This window comes from Pleurodeles waltl, chromosome 7 (genome assembly GCF_031143425.1).
Source record: "Pleurodeles waltl isolate 20211129_DDA chromosome 7, aPleWal1.hap1.20221129, whole genome shotgun sequence".
NCBI lineage: Eukaryota > Metazoa > Chordata > Amphibia > Caudata > Salamandridae > Pleurodeles > Pleurodeles waltl.
In genome coordinates this window covers 1277906662-1277924926 of record NC_090446.1, presented here as the reverse complement: position 1 = coordinate 1277924926, position 18265 = coordinate 1277906662, and the positions used below count along the sequence as shown (strand labels likewise).

Below are 18265 nucleotides of genomic sequence, written 5' to 3'. Positions count from 1 at the left end.
GAAGGCTGTGAGGAACACTCTATGGACGCATTCTTGATCCAATGGCTTCTCTCTGTTATGCCTGAGGGTACCCTATCCTCATGTTTTGTGATTGAAAGGGCACATAGAGCACTAACCATAAAACCCTCTCCGGGAGCACTCCCACAAAAGGTCATAGCTTGGATCTTGAATTACATAGACACAGATGCCATAATCAGATTTGCATGGTCTCAGCCCAAAATCACATATCAAGAATCCACCATCATGACCTTTCCAGACTATACCAAAACGGTGCAGCAGCAGCGTCAGTCATTCAGTGCAACCAAACAACGACTCTGGGAATTTAAACTGCCATATATGCTGCTCTACCTGGTCTGACTGTGGGTAGTCTTCGGACAAAGTTACACTTGTTTGAGTCTCTAGAAGACGTTTTCTGTTGGGCTGAAAAGAGAGTTTCCATAAAACCTGATACTCCACCCGAATTGACACAGACTGCTCACAGAATACAGCGAGGGCTGGCCCCGGGGATCCTTTGAGGAAACACTGTAATGTGTCCCGCTCCTCTCGGCACAGCGCCAAGCGGGATCAGACGACCTGACACAAGCCACCATAGGACTGCTGTTGCATGTGGTCTACCTCCTCTAGATTAGCATTTTTCCAAAGGTGGAGACATCCATCCATCCACACACACAGCGATTCTCAAGGTGCAGTGAGGAATATACTATATTTCAACAGACACAACCCCAGTTAGCAGCTATAAGTCTCAGGGGAGTCTTGTTATGTTATTATGGGATTTGGGACCCACTGTACTCGGACAGATATCGCCCCCCCCCCCCGTTGGTACATCTATCTCCTTTGAGCTCTGCAGCAGATGCTCCGAGTTACATGAAGTATATGGGTGGGGCAAGGTGTTTATTTGGGGCACATTTTATTTCTAGGTTTATGGTTCACAGGTATGATGCCATCTCACACCGCTGCTTCTGCCTATCCACAGTTACACACACACACACCCCCACCCAACCTCTACCCTACCTACCTACCTACCTGCCTCCCTCCCTCCCTCCCTCCCCATGGTGAATCCAAGTCATGTGATGGAATGTATGGGGGGGGGGAGGGAGTCCTGGACAGGGGCTGTCATGAGATCTGACAACAAAGAAGACGGCACATATACTAATGTTGCAGGAGACTCACCTTAAGAGTACTAAAGCTCCCTGCTTAGCCCAATACGGCTATGATCAGATATATATCTCATGTTCACAAGAGGGTCCAGCTGTACCAGGAACTTAATACAGCTAACAGTACCATTTCAAATGGTACAGACCTGGACAGATCGATTAGGCAGATATGTGGCAACTACAAGCACACTATGGAGAAATCTTTACTGTATGCTGCGTATACACCCCTTCCCCCCCAAAAAAAACCCTGCTGGGGTGGACATTAGCTTCTGTGCGGGTGAGAGGCGATGTAAAGCCCGGGATTTCATGGAGCGTGACGCACAAATACATTGAGGCCCATTGTGGCGCGGCAGATGGGGAGTTATCCTAAAGGCAGTTGGGTCTCACCCAGCAGCAGTAAGGACAGCTCCTGCTTGACGAGGCCAAGCTGGCTTTGAGGGCAACACAGAGTAGTTATCTATCAATGGGGTGATAAATAAAGTAAACTCTTATATAGGCTATGTCAGGCAGCAGACTGATCAATAACTCTCCTTACACTCAGAGATGCTCTCGGGAGCGAACCCAACAATTCCCTACATTCCTCGCAGCGACATACTTCAGACAGGACATATTATCGTCTGATCAAATTGTCAACTTCGTGGAGGCGTTGCCCCTGTGGACGTTGTCGAGCAATGCTCGTACAGAACTAGATGAGGTGCTAACCGAGGCTGAACTCATGTCGACGCCGTTTGGTCTCCTTTCAGTTATGCTCAAATGGGCTCCCTGGAGAATGCTTAAAAGCCTTTATGTTCAAACTAGGGAAACACTTCCTACAGGCAGTTTGCACTTCAGTAGGGAAAGATGTATTCCCACCAGACTGGAGTCAAGCAGAATTTGCAGTCCTTCCTAAACCGGGCTGTCCCCTGGAAGACGCGGCCTCATATCACCCGATATCCTTACTGAACTTGGAAGCTAAGCTGTTAGCCAAAGCCCTAGCAAATAGGTTACTGCCACATATCACTGACCTTAGCCATCCTGACCAAGCAAGTTTTATGCCAGGACGAGCCACACGGCACAATATCCAATGAATCTCTAACGAACTTGCGTTGGTAGGCCGCCTTGGGCGGTCTGCAGCTATTCTTTCTGCAGACCTGGATAAAGCATTTGGCTCAGTGAACTGGGAGTTATTTATCTGCCCTGCTGCAGAGGCTTATGTTTGGACCCAGGTTTATTGCCTATGTCAGACTGTTCAACAATAATCTTACGGCGACAGTCCGCTTTGCAGGCCACTTATCGAGGATCTTACCAATCCAACGGGGACACATCCGGGATGCCAACTTTCCCAGTTTCTTTTCACTCTGGTGATCGAGCCCTTAGCAGTATGGGTCTGAATGGATACCCAGGTTCAGGACTTTAAGTGGAGTTTGGTAAATTCAGATAGGATAGCATTATATGCCGACGATTTATTATTCTTCAGGACGGATGACGACTATACGGGTCCACGCATCCTTCAAATCATGAAAAAAGTTTAAGAAACGTCAGTCTTATTTAATAACATGTCCAAATCTGGCCTATTACTCTTAAATGGACATACTGGGCCAATCACATGGGCATCGGACATAAGAGTTGGAAAACAGTGCCTCAAATACCTGGAGGTGTTCTTATCTCCTAGCAAAGAGCTGTCCTGGGCCAGAAACACTGAAACCGCCATGACCAAGGTACAGGACGAAACTAGGACCTTTATCATTGTTGGGTCGCTCATCCATAGTCAAGATTGTCTCACTTCATCGATTGTTGTATCGGTACAAAACTATCCATATGCCATTCCTCTCAGTGGGTTTCGCCAGATTAACACCATCCTTTCGGGGTTCCTTTGGAGTAGAGGATTGCTCTAACTACCTCTATCAAATCTAATTACAGCAGCTGACATACACTCTTGCTATGCAGTATCACACCTACTGATGGTGGTGTTGTCATCACGACTACCCAGCATACTCAATGGAAAAATGGGCAATAGGTGACACTCCGCTTCTTTAATACCTTTACACCAATAGGAAACCTGATCGGCTTCCCCCTGCGACACAGGCCGCCCTTACTACATGGCGGAGTGCACTGAGACGCGTGGGCTAAACTCACTAAGATGTCAACTCTGTGGCAAGGCACCTTCATGCTGCAGGTGGCCCAGCTTGAGGGGTTTGGGAAATGGGATCTGATAGGTACCTCGACCCTAGGGAAAGTTATGAATGGCACAACTCTAAAATAATTTCAGGGATTACAACTGAGCTATCAACTACATCGCCATGAATTTCATCGATATCTGCAATTAAGACATGCCATCATTCCAAACATTAAAAACCTCAACATCCTACCCAAATTCAATCTTCTGGAGGTAATACTTCTTTTGGGAGACCTATGGGACCATAAAATATCCAAAATATACTGTTCGCTTATGATCAATAGTTCACACACACCTATGGTACTCCATCCTGGGAAACTAATAGAGATGATGATGATGAGGCGATGGCGGAGGCAATACGAGTGCCACAGGATAGGCCATATTGCCACGCCTGCACCTAATCCAGTTAAAATATCTACACAGGGTCTATTATACCAGACATCGTCTGTGGCGCATGCCTCATGCCTTCGATGTTGGACATCGGAGGGATCATTCATACACACGGTATGGGGATACCCACACTGAACTAGTACTGGAGCAACGTCGCTGCCTGCCACAGAGAGTTCCTTTCGTGGTCCATTCCAACAGACCCTCGGTTGACCCTCCTGCATATCTCTGATGGTTTAGGGGCAACAGGTATAAAAGTGTGCTTCTTTTTCTAGGCCTTACAATTACTAAAAGGGATAGAGCGCAGATGTGGAAATCAAGGATGCTCCTTCCATCGCTGAGTGAAAAAGCGGCCTAGACTACTGCATGGGGCTCGAGATGAAAATATTCCAGGCAAGGGGATGTCCACATAAACATTCCAAAATATGGCAGAGATGGGCCGACTACAGAGGCATAATACTACGCCTAGTAAACAATCCATTATCACACTTAGAAGATAAGGTTAGAAACTACAGTGCCTTATGAAGTGGTCAGATTCTTCAGATAGTCATCAAATGATTATGGGTTCATGGGACTGGGGAGGGGTGGTGGGGGAGTGGCTAATTGTGCTTGTTTCGTATTATTGTTTGACAATGATCATGGCAAATGCTTGCTGTATCAAAATACCATAAAATTTGTTGTGAAAAAAAAAACGTGCAGCAAACCTGAATTACTGTAAACCTATCAATCAGTTCTGTCCACCCGAGGAAGCATAGCAAATCAGTTCTCAGCAGCCAATGCATTATACAGCAGTAATTGTTTCTCACTGTGGTAAGAATGCCAGCTCACACAAAAATTAGCTGTAATTATTCACACAGCTTAGGTTTTATAATAATTATCAAGCCCAACACAGTTATGTTAGCATTCCAGGGAAAGATCCAAGATGATCCTGTAATTTGTTCGTCCTTCGAGCATCACGGACAAAGGTTTAGGAAGGAGAGTGCTATTTTAAGACCTTCTTGGGATAAGGGAATAAAAGTAGCGATACCTAAGCATTTAACGTAAAGGGTAATCATAAGAGATAATATCTTGATACCAGCGTCTACTTTCCATCAAAACATTTGGAGGTGGGAAAATTGTCCATATAAGACTTACAAGACATATCAAGGACAAAAAGAGAACGGCATCATGAGACTAGTGGAATGGATTGAGAAAGGTACCAAAATTGACGTTGGTTGTGAGGCACAGAAGTTATAGTGAGGCAGTGCACGATAAGGAAGCCAACCTGCTTATTATATTTGGATGCCAAGATTAAGTATATGTTCAGCAACTTGACACACTAAACAACTGGGTGTGTCGCTTGTGCTTTTTCTTATTGGACAATGTGTGAAGTAGTGATATTTTTTTATGTTCCTGACTATAAAGAATAGGTGCTGCTGGACATGCATTATTCAACAATACGTTTTTCAAACTGTAGTTCTCAATTTTACGGTTGGTAGTAAAGGTCTATGCTACTGTATCATGCAACTGTTTTGTTCACAAAATGTGTTTTACTATTTTGTGTTAAATTCATATTAAGCCTGCTATTAAATTCCTTAGTTTATTCTAGTACATGGGTAAAAGTTAAGATTGGGGATGGTTCTCATTTATCTAGGGCAGTTAAAACAACAGCTGGTTTAAACAAAGGGTGTAGTCTAGCACCACTCCTCTTTAACCTTTACATCGCAGAGTTCCCCACAGTGTTAAGGAGTCAGTCAACCCATTCACCCACTCTTGGTGGTCACCAGCTATCCAACCTGCTACATGCAGATGACCTGCTGTTGCTTAGCAACTTTAGAATAGGTGTGCAAAAACTGATGAATAGCTTAGGAGGGCATACAAAAATGAATGAGCTGGCAATAAACCAGAGTAAAACAAAAGTGATCGTCCTTAATCGTAGACCCCTTAATCAGCGTAAGTGGCATTTAAATGGAAAGATAATAGAGGAAGTGGCCACTTATACGTATCTAGGAGTCAAGATAGATTCAAGAGGGATGTATGCATGCCATAGGGAAGTGATAAAGAATAAAGCCCAAGCTCTCAATCATGTCTCTGGAACTTTAGCAAAGACTTTCCGTGAGCATACCCTCAAACCGTTAGCAGCGGTTTTGAGAGAGAAATTACTACCAACGCTCTTCTATGGTACAGAAATAATGAGGGGGGTGGAGGAAGTTCTCTTGGATAAACTAATGTTAAAATCTTACAAGCAAGCCTTTTGGTTACCTGGGTCGACATCCCCTGCCCAAGTCAGACTGGAATTCTCGCTAGTAAGGCAGTCGGTGGCTAGACCTGCAGCATTTGTTAAATGTTACCATAAACTTCGGCATTCCCCGGAAGGGACGTTAGCTAATCTAGTATGGCAGGAAATTGACCTTGAGAGGAGCAATAGTAACTACATGGAGTATCTGGAAAAAGTATAAATCAGCTGGATCAGGGTGACCATACTCTGTCTAGTGCAGTATTTAGTAAAGTAGTGAATAAATCTATTAAGCTACAAAGCCGGATAGAAGATATGGAGGAACTATCCAAAAGGTCTCATGGATGGTTGGTTCTTAAATCATACAACGTGTATAAATAATCACCAATTATGGCAGCACCCTATTCTTTGAAAATGAAGCAAAGCTTTTTAAGACTAAGGCTTGGAGATATCCCAACGTTAGACTTCTTACCCAAATAGAAGAAGGAGACTCAAAGAGTTAACCATGAATGCCGCTTATGCCATCCTGTGGAACCGTTGGAGCATGTGGTCTGTATTTGTCCAGCCTTGGCTATTTAAAGAAGAAATTTGTTGAAAAAGGAATTCAATGCCCTGGGATCAGAGCATGTAGACCGGCCTTACTCAAAGCATTTTATCCAGGAAATAAAATATTGAACATCAGGCTGGTCCAGTTTTTAGAATTTTTTACTTCACTTACTGCTTCATCCAGATTCTAGTGACTCCGGCATCTGGGTAAGCAACAGGACAGGTGGACAATGGGCTTTAGTGTTTTTTTCTTATCATCCCTGCTCTATACCCCCCTCTGAGTTCCATCATAGGGATCGGGTTAGGATATGTATCCTATTGTCAATGATTAATTACTTAACATCTGATTGGTATTTAGCCACCATGCAGAAGGAATGTAATGCACTTTTTGCCCACCTTTGCACATTATTTAAAATAGTAACTTTTACTATCAAATATTTTTCAAAACTTTGCTTTCTGGAAACATGGTCTAACATACCCCCGGGCTGGTGTTCTATTCTATGGTGGGCAGATGGTATGTTATGCACTTTTTGTTCAACTCTGCATATTATTAGTTATAATACTAACCGCTTTGACATTATGCTTTTAGGGAATAAGGTCAAATTTGAGTTTGGCATAAGACCTGTACTAGGATATTGTGATAGAACCTTTTTTAATTTTTATGGCGGCGGACTAAAAACACCTTAAAACTTGATCCACGATCTGATTCCCACTGCAATTTTAGTAGATTATGAATGATGTTGATTGAGTTATTCGTGTTTTACCTTGATTTTAACCCTGTTTTAAATGATTTGTCACTCATTGGAAATGGAACCACAGGGGTGGGGGGGGGGAGGGAATGTATTTGTTACATTGATCATGCCTTGTACCACTTATACAGGAATGCAATGTTTTATGGTCTTTATTAAATAATAAAAATTATCATTATCACACCCTGCTAATATTTAAAGTGTGTGTTCTGTATTGCTCACTCATTCTACCTCGCTGAGAAGTTCTTTTTAGAGAACACAGAGTTAAGAGGGGCCTAAGCAAAACAACCTCATCCCAGTCAATGAAAATCACTGAGAAGTGGCACTTCAGAGGCCATGCAATCCCGCAGTCTTCATAACCATTATACAAAAGAGGCAGGGACTGCGAAAAAGGCCAAGGCATACTCATTTAATTCTCAAAGCAGCTAGGGATTTTAAGACTAAAAAAGCTTGTCAAGCATATATTGTCCCCATCTTTTATGGCACTGACACCTGTAATGTAAACCTACCTCATCCCCACCACTTCAAAGCAGCTCTTCTCAAAATGTCTGGAGCAGAAATATATATACTCTGAAGTTGGATCCCAAACACCTGTTCCGCTGGAATCTGTCCGACAGCAGTTTGCCAGCCAAAGGATTCGGCGGGGGTTCTCCTTTTTTGGTAATCTGCCAATTAGGAAGTTTAAAAAAAAACATAATTAGACGTTTATAGACTACTTCATTATAAACATACACATCAAATTCTCTAAAAATTCAAAATACACTAAGGCATTCACCTATTTACCTGAAATGTTATTATGACTAAAATGGGATACTGTTTTTTAATTTATTTTCAGAATACCAGTAATAACAAAAACTTGAGCCAACTGAAGTAAAATTCTTGCCTACCAAGATTAATAGAATATGAATAAGCATAAAAAGGTCCTTTTTAACATTGTTTTGAAGCAGTATGTTCTGAAAGCTTAAAACGTGTGATTATTACTGACTCTTCGCTGTACCCTGGGCACTGCTTACCAGTCCCAGGGCCAGTGCTCTGTATAAAGTGGATATGCAAATTAGGCTAGGTATAATTGGAAGTATCAACCTCCCTATAAGTCCCTAGTATATGGTAGGGCATGTAGGTTTAGGGACCCCAGCATAGGTAGTGCACCTATCGGTCCACTGCTGAGGTGCCCAGTGTCATTTTGGAGGCAGGCCTGCCTTTCTGGCTGCTTTTAAACTAAAGTTATATGCAAATTCGACTGTGGAATTAAAAGTACTCCAAAAATCTTAAAGTACCTTATCTTTTACATATTAGTCACCCCTTAGGTGGGCCCTATGTGCCCCTAGGGTTGGGTGTCATGTATCTATAAGCAGGGACCTTATAAAATTGTTTTCTAAGCCCTGGTGAGGTGAAATAGCCAAATTAGTTTTTTCCTCACTGTAGTGAATGGCCTCCATAGGCTAAAATAGGGAGACTTTATTTTAATTAACAAAGTCCCCATAAGTGCCAGATACACTGAGTTTGGTATAAAATTAATTGTTATAATAAATCCCACAATCGGTCCTTGGTAGTGCCGTACGGTGAGTGTGCGGTGAGAGGAGGAAAGTAAACTACCTGACGTCTACAGGCATTGGGCCTACTCAGCGCCAGAGATAAACTGTCGATAATCTCTGTGTCACAATCAAACAGTGCTAGGCTGAATTCAGAGTTCAACAATAACTTTAAACGCGAATCACCTGATGGGAAAGCCAAAGACCCCACGTGTGCCACCTGAAAACATGGACCCAACTAAAATGCCTCCATCATCTGAGACCACAGTCACGCACCAAACCCTTCAAGATCTAAAAGAGACACTGCAAAAGCACTCAACACAATTTGAAAAAGTGTTGCAAGCTATACTGGATACCAAAACAACTCTGGAAGCGAAAATTGGCTCAATCGCAGAAGTTGTTAACTTGCTTCGGGTGGATCAACAGGTGTTGGCGGAAAAGCTCGCCGAGCTTGAAAAAGATACGTCACACCTCACACCAGACATGTCAACAGTTAAATCCCAATTAAGTGTTATAACAACAGAAGTCGAGACACTCAAGCGAAGAGCCGAAGAAGCTGAAAGCAGATCGCGCCGGAATAACATCCGATTCGTTGGATTCCCAGAACGAGCCGAAGGCCCAAACACAGAACTCTTTATTGAAAAGTGGCTGACTGAAACGGTGTTCAAGAAGAATGTTCCGAAGTTCTTTTCGGTGGAGCGCGCCCACAGGATACCAGGCAGACCCCCGCCACCAGGTGCCTCTCCACGCCCCCTAATAGCAAAATTATTGAACTATCGTGATAGAGACCTTATATTACAACTATTTCGTAAATTTAACCCAATGCACTTTGAGAACACACAAATAACCGCTTACCCGGACTTCACAATGGAGGTACAAAAGAAACGTAACTCATTCTACCGGATCAAGGAGCGTCTCAGAGAACACAATATTAAATATTCTCTGCTGTTCCCAGCTAAACTCCGAATACAAGATGCCTCCCGTACTTTATTCTTTACTACTCCTGAAGATGCATGGACATGGCTTCATGCAAAAGGCCTAGCTGACCCTCCATCTCCTATTGATAAAAGTCTACCCCAAAGAAATAAGCACAAACCTCGCAGTAAACAAGGCGGCAGACCTTCCCCTGAACAATCTCGAGCTGAGAGATCGCATCTGTTACAATCCGCGCAACGCTTTGCCAATGTGTCACCGACACATTACTCTGAGCAATCAGAAGCCGAACCTGATCTAGAGTTAAATTCAGACTCCACGGAAACTGACCGGGGTCCAGCCCTCACTCCACGCGCAGCTGATGACATTTGTTAAAAACTTGCTACCAGATACAGGATACTATACAACCTGCTGTCCTTGGTTGGGCACTGTCGTTGTTTGAAATAGAATAAACCCTCCCGGGGAAATGTGTGCCCGCCCCGCCGCTGCTTAGATCTGGCAACGTCTACAACATACGTAAAATAGGCCGGTTATACATCATTCAACTACCCGTAGCCATGGAACACCCTCCGCACCATAAGGACTGTTACCCCAAGATGACAAGTTCTGTCACCCCCTTGTTCATATCATATCCGCTACTGTTGTTAAATATAGCGGATCTTGTAGTTGTAGCAGAACGTTCAGTTTTATTGTTATTCGTATTGACATGTATTAATTACAGAGCGTCACACCATAATGTAAACTACAAAAATAAGTCACATATCTCAGGAGCCGGGAAGCTAGTTGTAGGGTATAGATATCAAAGCACAAAGAAAATTTGGGCATACATAACCACGGGTGGTAACCCCACCAAATATCTAACTCAAATTCCATGTCATCCCAAAATAAGAGCTATGCTACTCAATATAAAATCTTAACATGGAATGTAAAGGGCATGGCTTCCGCAAATAAAAGACAACGGATTTATACATACCTTAGGCGGCACCAAATACATATTGCCATGTTGCAAGAGACCCATTTGGATAAATCCTTGCTTGCACTAACTAAAACAAAGTGGAAGGGTCAATTACATGGAACTACCTTTTCGTCATATGCCAGAGGGGCTGGAATCTGGATAGCCCCAGGGGTCCCATATGTTGTGCTCCGTATACAGTGCGACCCAAATGGGCGGTACGTAATTTTAGAGGGCGCGTTAGATGGCGACCCATTAGCCCTGATAACCTTATACTCCCCTAATACAAACCAACGTGAGTTTCTTAGGACAATGGGCAGCAGCCTGCTCAGGGATCCTGCAATCGATACCATATGGGGCGGAGATTTCAACGGTGTTATTGATATCCTAAAAGATCGCTCCACCCCCCCACTTGAACAAGCCCCTGCTAAGCGAGCATCGCTTGATTTGATGGAATGGGCTGCCAATAACAGGTTAACTGAAATATGGAGAACCTCTCATCCCACTTCACGCGAATACTCGTTCTATTCACCAGTACACAAACTCTACACTAGGCTAGATATGTTTTTCACTACGTCTAACATAATCCCAAAGGTGACTACATCTGGGTACTTAGCCCGCACTATATCAGATCACAATCCACATTACTTAACGCTGATCTGGGGTTATACTCATGCTCGCATCCCAACGTGGCGCTTACAGCCAGACGCCTTGACTGACCCCCCTTTCAATACAGAATTAGCATCATGCCTGTCGACCTATTTCTCTCTTAATAAGAATACAACGGCAACTCGAGCTACTGAATGGGATGCCCATAAAGTAGTAGTCAGAGGACATTGTCTGGCAGCATCAGTGGGCATTAAGAAAATGCTGTCCTCAGAATTATTAAAACTGGAAGCCAAAATACGCAAGGCGGAGATAGAGGCCTCAATAAATAAAACACCGTCAGAAACACTTATATCATTGAAAGCTAAGTATAGAGAAGCAGACAACAGTCTTGGCAGACATGACTATAGGCACTTTAAAACAAGACAACACGCAGAGGGAGACAGATCGGGCAGACTATTGGCATGGTTGGTACGACAAACACCGGAATCATCGCCGATAGGGGCCATCAAGTTACAAACAGGAATAGTAGTCAACACTCAGGCCGACATCAATAAGGCATTCTATACATACTATAATGCGCTATATCAATCCCCTACTTCTCCCACAGAACAGCAACTGGCCGAATTTCTCACACAGATTCCCCAAAATTCGAACATTGTCAACAATGCTGATATTCTAGACGGCCCTATTACTATTGAAGAGCTTCGTTTAGCTCTATCTCAAATGGCGCGAAGTAAGACCCCAGGCACTGATGGCTTACCACCAGAATATTATAACTCGCATAGCACTCACCTGCTACAACCCTTGGTAGAGGTGTTTAATGAAGCGCGGAATAGAGAACAGTTACCAGACTCTATGAGGGAAGCATTAATAGTGGTGCTACCAAAACCGGGGCGAGACCCTACGGACGTTAGATCATATAGACCGCTCTCCTTGTTGAATACTGATTGCAAACTTTTGGGAAAAATCCTAGCAAATAGGTTGCTCCCCCATGTAGCAAGCTTGATACATCCCGATCAGTCGGGATTTATCCCGGGTAGAAACACTTTTATTAATATAAGACGCCTAATCCGCATCATGCATAACACCACTGATCCAGAGAGTGTGACTGTATCACTTGATATCGAGAAGGCGTTTGATACGCTGGGCTGGAAATACCTATTTAGCGCACTCAAAACGTTCGGATTTCGGAATGGCTTCATCAGTTGGATTACCACATTATACTCCAAACCAACAGCCCGAGTTAAAACAGGTCGGGTAGTATCAGAAGCCTTTCCTGTGAATAGAGGAACCAGACAAGGATGCCCGCTATCGCCATTGCTATTTGCAATAGCTATGGAACCACTTGCCATTAAGCTTAGGAAATATGCACATAAATGGGGCATAAGGGAGTTCGATACATATCATATAATTTCCTTGTATGCAGATGACGCCCTGATATACTTACGCAACCAATCTGACTCATTACCCAAGATAATGCATATATTAGATAGGTTCGCTCTTATATCTGGCCTACGAGTGAACTGGACTAAATCCTGTATCTTCCCCCTTACTTGTTTGCCCCCTGAGCAACAAGCACCTCCCTCTATAGACCATTTACCTTGGTCGTACCAAACCTTCAAGTATTTGGGTGTACAGGTGTATCATTCTATGGCAGACCTAAGGGAAGGTAACCTAGACAGATTGCTCCGCTCCACCCGAGGCTCCCTGGAATTTTGGAGCTCCTTGCCATTATCACCCATGGGCCGGATAGCAATAGCCAAGATGCTAATACTGCCGAGATTCTTGTATTACTTCTCAGCACTCCCGTTGGCCTTGCCACGTTCTTTTTTTCATAAAGTACATTCCCTCCTAACTGACTTACTCTGGGGCCGAGACAGACGCAGGGTAGCCCTAAACATCACGCAATATCCACAAGAAGAGGGAGGCCTGGGCATGCCGAACCTCGAGCTCTATTATGCAGCAGCCCAACTTCAGTGGGTCACTAAATGGCTCACTGAACCGTCTAACACAGAGGCTACAGCAATAATGGACTACATAAAACCCACACAGATATTGTCATGGCTATTAACAGGTCTTCCTCAACAACGACACAATACTCCCCTGCTTAGTGCGGCCAGACATTGCTGGAAGAGATATGTACAAGGAAAACTGCTACCTCCTCCCTATTCTCCCTTAATTCCAATATTACAGCTCCCGGGCTTTCACTCCCTATCCCTCTATCATGACACACGAATGGTTAATACTCTGAATACAGGGGACCTATATAACGAAACCAAAGCCATTTCGTTTGCAGATTTGACGGCGACAGGGGTAATGCAACCACAAGCTTTTTTGACATTCAATGCCATCAATAGTCTCCTTCGCAACATATGGGGTTGCGGGCAAAATGAACCAAATGAATCCCTCCTACTTTCTGCAATTCTATCTATGGGGGAGGCAAAACATACTGTTACTAAATTGTACAAAATTCTCCTGACAAGAAATAGTAAAACCCTAACACAGGTCAAACTTCGCTGGGACTCCGCTCTTACTACACCATTAGCACAAAAAACCTGGGACACAGCCCTCACGTCGATTAAATCCGTATCTCGCAATTTTAGACTAAGATATACGCAATTTAATTATGTGCACCAGGCTTATCTTTCTCCAGCCCGCATTCAGAAAATATACATGGGAGCTAACTCCATATGTCCAAGATGTGCCGCTCCTGCGGCAACCTTCTATCACATGGTCTGGGAATGCAACACGATCAATACAGGCTGGAACCAAATTGTAAATACAACTATAGACCTAACAGGACATCCGCTTATCCAGACTCCAGAATCCTGCTTGCTTAACATACGATACCGCGCAAAAAAAGACAAGCATATACACAAGTTTGCAGATCTAGCATTCGTGACATATAAACGCCTGATAGCTACACATTGGAAGGCCCCTGGCGCTCCTCCCCATTCACTTTGGTTACGTGACCTACATGATTATGCACTGGCGGAATCTCAAACCCTGAAGCAATCACAGTATGGAAGTCAATCAAGAGATGGGATTGAAAATTGGGATCTTTTTGTAGTCAGGATTGAAGCTAGGGATGACAAATATCCACCTTGAGGTACGCCGCTTAATAATTTTTAGATTACCTAAAAACATACACATTAATTGCGGCTGCCAAAAATAGATCCAAACTTTAACATTGCTAGGCCTAGTACATATCACATTTACCCTTTGAATGACCCATGATACAACGACACCTCTACACTAAAGAACACATGCGGAAGCACAACCCTTGAGATAAATATCGCTCTACGCTTCCCTCACCATCATGGACGCCAAAATACATATCTAATAATATCAATCATTATGTCAAATGTTAAATGTTGTGGAATGTTTATGGAAAGCCGGGGCATCGTAATAAAGTTATGCTGTGCAATGTAATGTACAATTGCTAGAAGATAGGTGAGTAATCACCAAAGCATATGTAATGTACTGCCATTTCCAAAACCTTGTTCATGTTAAGTTTAATAAACAGATTTAAAAAAAAAAAAAAAAAAAAAAAAAAAAAAATCCCACAACTTTTAATTGTTGGATTTAATATAACTAGTTCAGGTACAGAGGTTTACAACTCTACCTAAAAGTTGCCAACTTCAGCTCTGTAGTGCCCTTCTCTCCTTGGCCAGCCTCTGGCAGCCTGGCCAGGGTGCCCTGATGAGGTGTGAAATGGCCTGGGCTGAACACACAGTATGTGCCTGGGAGAGGAGATCTGCCTCAGGAGATGGTGAAACAGGATGGGGAAGAGAGCAGCCAAACTGTTTTTCAAAGGTAGGGAAGGATATTTGGGGCAGCTCAGGACCTCCCCCACTTCCTGCAACCCCAGACAATCAGGTGCCGTCTTGATTAGATTAGGAGAGGGCGGGAGAGGGGTGTGTTTAGGTTTTTTTGCCACCCCAGTGACTGGGTCAGCCAGATCTAACCTCCAAAAATCACTTTCAGACATGATGGATTTTTGAAGAACGTTGCTCCCTGTGATTGATTTTTGCCACACTTCCCAGGAAGTGTTCATTAAAGGGGGAAGGAGCCTGCCTGTAACTGGACAACCAGGACCCCCCCTGATTTCCACCCCAGGAGCAAGGATAAATACAGCAGAGCTGCACACACACCTCAGATCCCTACAGGGAAGAACATCAGAAGAAGGACTGCCCTGCTTGAGCCCAGACCTGCAACTGGACACTGCATTCTGAATGACTGCACCAGCTGCACACTTGGGCTTTATCACAAAAAGGACTTTGCCTGGCTTCAAATGGTTCAAGAGGGGACTCCCTGCTTGCTACAGGTGAAAAATAGCTAACCAGAGTCACCTGCATCAATTCCTGAAGAAACGGACCAGCTGACCACTGTCCAGTGGCCATTTTAGAGTTTGAGACAGGTGCATTCTGGAAGTTGGAGTCCTAACCCTCAAGGAGCAACTTAGAGTTTCTGGGACCGTAGGGTGAGCTGTGGATGCCTAAAAGACCTTCAAAGACCTTCTGGAAGAAGATCCAGAAGTTTGGAGAAGAATGGAGAACTTTTTGTAAAAAGCTCCATAAAGGAACTGACCCGCCATCAAGAGTCAAGCCGGCTTACGTCAACCGCAATACGGCCTGGTTTGCAAGTTTGTCCCGCTGAAAAGCTCCGGACTTCCAGGATTTCACCGGGGGCTCCTGGAAAGGCAATCCGATGAAGTCGACTCAAAATCTGCTTGTTGTTGAGTGTTGTCCGAGTTCTGAGAGAAAAAGCTCCAAAAAAGTGACTAAGTCCGAAGGTAAAAACTTTACCGGGACTTCCAGCGCAGGGTATCCGAGGAGGGCTCCAAGGACATTGGATCTCGATTCAGCTTTGGCCCGGGCAAAGATTTTCATCCTGAAAAATTATCTAAGTCCGAACATAGAAATCTTCACCAAGGTCCCCTGCGTATCTGAAGAGAGCTCCAGGGAGGTCGGATCGGATTTGGGACTTCATCCTGCTGAAGAAAATCTTCAAGAAAACAACTAAGTGCAAAGGTATACTTTGACTGAGGCCTCCCGCTTGCTGTAGTTGAGCAGGGCTCCATCGCGGTCGGCCTGAAACTTTGACTTTGTCCCGGTCGAGGTGCGACCAGATTGGCACTTTTTGTTTCTTTGCGCTAGAAAACATGAATTTTTAAAAAATTCATATATCTGGTTCTCCTCATCCGATTTTATTTGTTTTGGTGTCAAACTAAAGCTAAAAATATTTCATATTTTTATTAATTGGTTTGGAATTTTAAACCGTTTCCTTGTCTTATTTAACTACTGGTTTGTGATACTTGAATGCTTTACAAACTTTGTCTCCTAAGTTAAGCCTTGTTGCCAAGCTACCAAGGGTTGAGCTGGGGTTAATTTGAGACCTAACAGAACCTGGTGGGGGCCAGTGGCCTACTGCCAAGTATAGGTACTTATCTGCCCTTACCAATAATCCACTTTCCAACAATAACTCAAGATAAACTATATTAAATGAGTTACGGTATAACACACGTAAGGACTCATGACGGATTAATGTGCCTCACATTTGATTACATCCCAAATAGATAAAAGCAACAGTATTTTTTTAAAGGTAGTTGTCACTGAAAATAGAAGATTGTACTGCAAAGTATTGGATATGGTGTGATTAGTGAGTAAAGTTAAAGGATAGTCTGTTAGAAACCGTTAGCAACAGTGTTTAATGCACTGTCGAAGTTTTGTGAGGGTCAGAAAACTGATAGAAACACATCATTATTAAAGGGGACCACATATGTTCAGGCTGACAAGCAATTTTCTACCTTGCCTTCTTCATGACACAACAGGGTTAAGTATATTACAGACACTACAACATGAATGGTTGGCAAAGTCCTATATGCAGCCAATTGTTGATGTGTATAACCAGGAAAAAGCTTGATTATACCTGCATCTATAAAGAGATCCATGAACAATTGGTGATGATTAAGTTAATAAACAGAAACCATACATGTCTCAATGGGCAAATTCTGAAGCACAAAGAGGGTTATGAAGCATGATTTCAATAAGGATTATGATTAGTCTATAGTTCAGCACATGTCCATTTTTTAAATAAATGTAATCTGATCATTAATCATTGTTGAGTGTGAGGTCACCTCCACTGGCGCCATAAAAATGCAGGCCTGCTGGATCTTCTGAAGACAAAAAAATCTGCAAAACTCTTAGTAGGATTATTTGTGGTCTTTTCTTAAAAAAGCACTATGAGCAAATATCTGCAGATCCTTAAGGATGGAGGATGGTCCAGAGTCATCTGGGACTATCCAAAGACGTCAGTATGGCTACAATAACTGACAAAATGAATGCCTACCATGAACATGGCTCCATGATTTCTGTAAAAAAAACAGCAGCTGTTCACCACGAAAAAATAATGATAATCCCGGAGTCATAGGAGAGCACATACTTCACAGCTGCTTGTGTGGCTCTGGAGACTAACAATAAATAAAACTCCAATCAAGTATGTTGTGTTGTTTGAAATTGCAACATGATGAAACTATAATATCGTCTTATGTGCAACAGGCTGGGTCAAAATATTAAAGGAGCACCCTATCATTTCCACCGATTCCTGTGTCTAGTACCTGAATTCAAACAAGAGACATTTTTACTTTAGCCTGACTGGAAACATCCAAGTACTAATGGAGAAACAGCTTTCGTTCTCTTCAGTTTCCCAGTTTTCGTTTCCTAAGTGAAAGGAATTTACTATCCACACTGACCTGTGAAAGGAGACACCCTTGTTTCTGGTTTCCCTTGTGTCTCTCATGGTGCAGCCAGTAGCTGAACAATGCCGTGGCATCTGCAAATTGAACCCCACAGGAAGAAAATACAAACATCAATAGTTATTAAAGTACAAAAATACAAAATGTCAGTAAGCTTCAACGCAAATGACAAATAATAAAACTATCAACAAGATAACCCAGAAGTACAAAACTGTGCACCAATAAATCATCAATCTTAGCAGTTCCCATAAACAAGACAGATCTAAAACCTATTAA

General features: G+C 43.2%; 1 protein-coding gene across 4 annotated transcripts in view; it reads right to left on the bottom strand.

The window, feature by feature from the left end:
* The window catches only part of THAP7 (THAP domain containing 7), a 138561-nt gene that overhangs the window by 68578 nt on the left and 51718 nt on the right, over positions 1–18265 (bottom strand). For all 4 annotated transcript variants that reach the window (XM_069200492.1, XM_069200490.1, XM_069200489.1 and 1 more), the window contains 2 exons: positions 17987–18066; positions 7716–7871 (listed from right to left, as the gene is read on the bottom strand). In XM_069200492.1, the coding sequence (XP_069056593.1) occupies positions 7716–7871; positions 17987–18066 (236 nt within the window). The remainder of the gene's footprint in view (positions 1–7715; positions 7872–17986; positions 18067–18265) is intronic.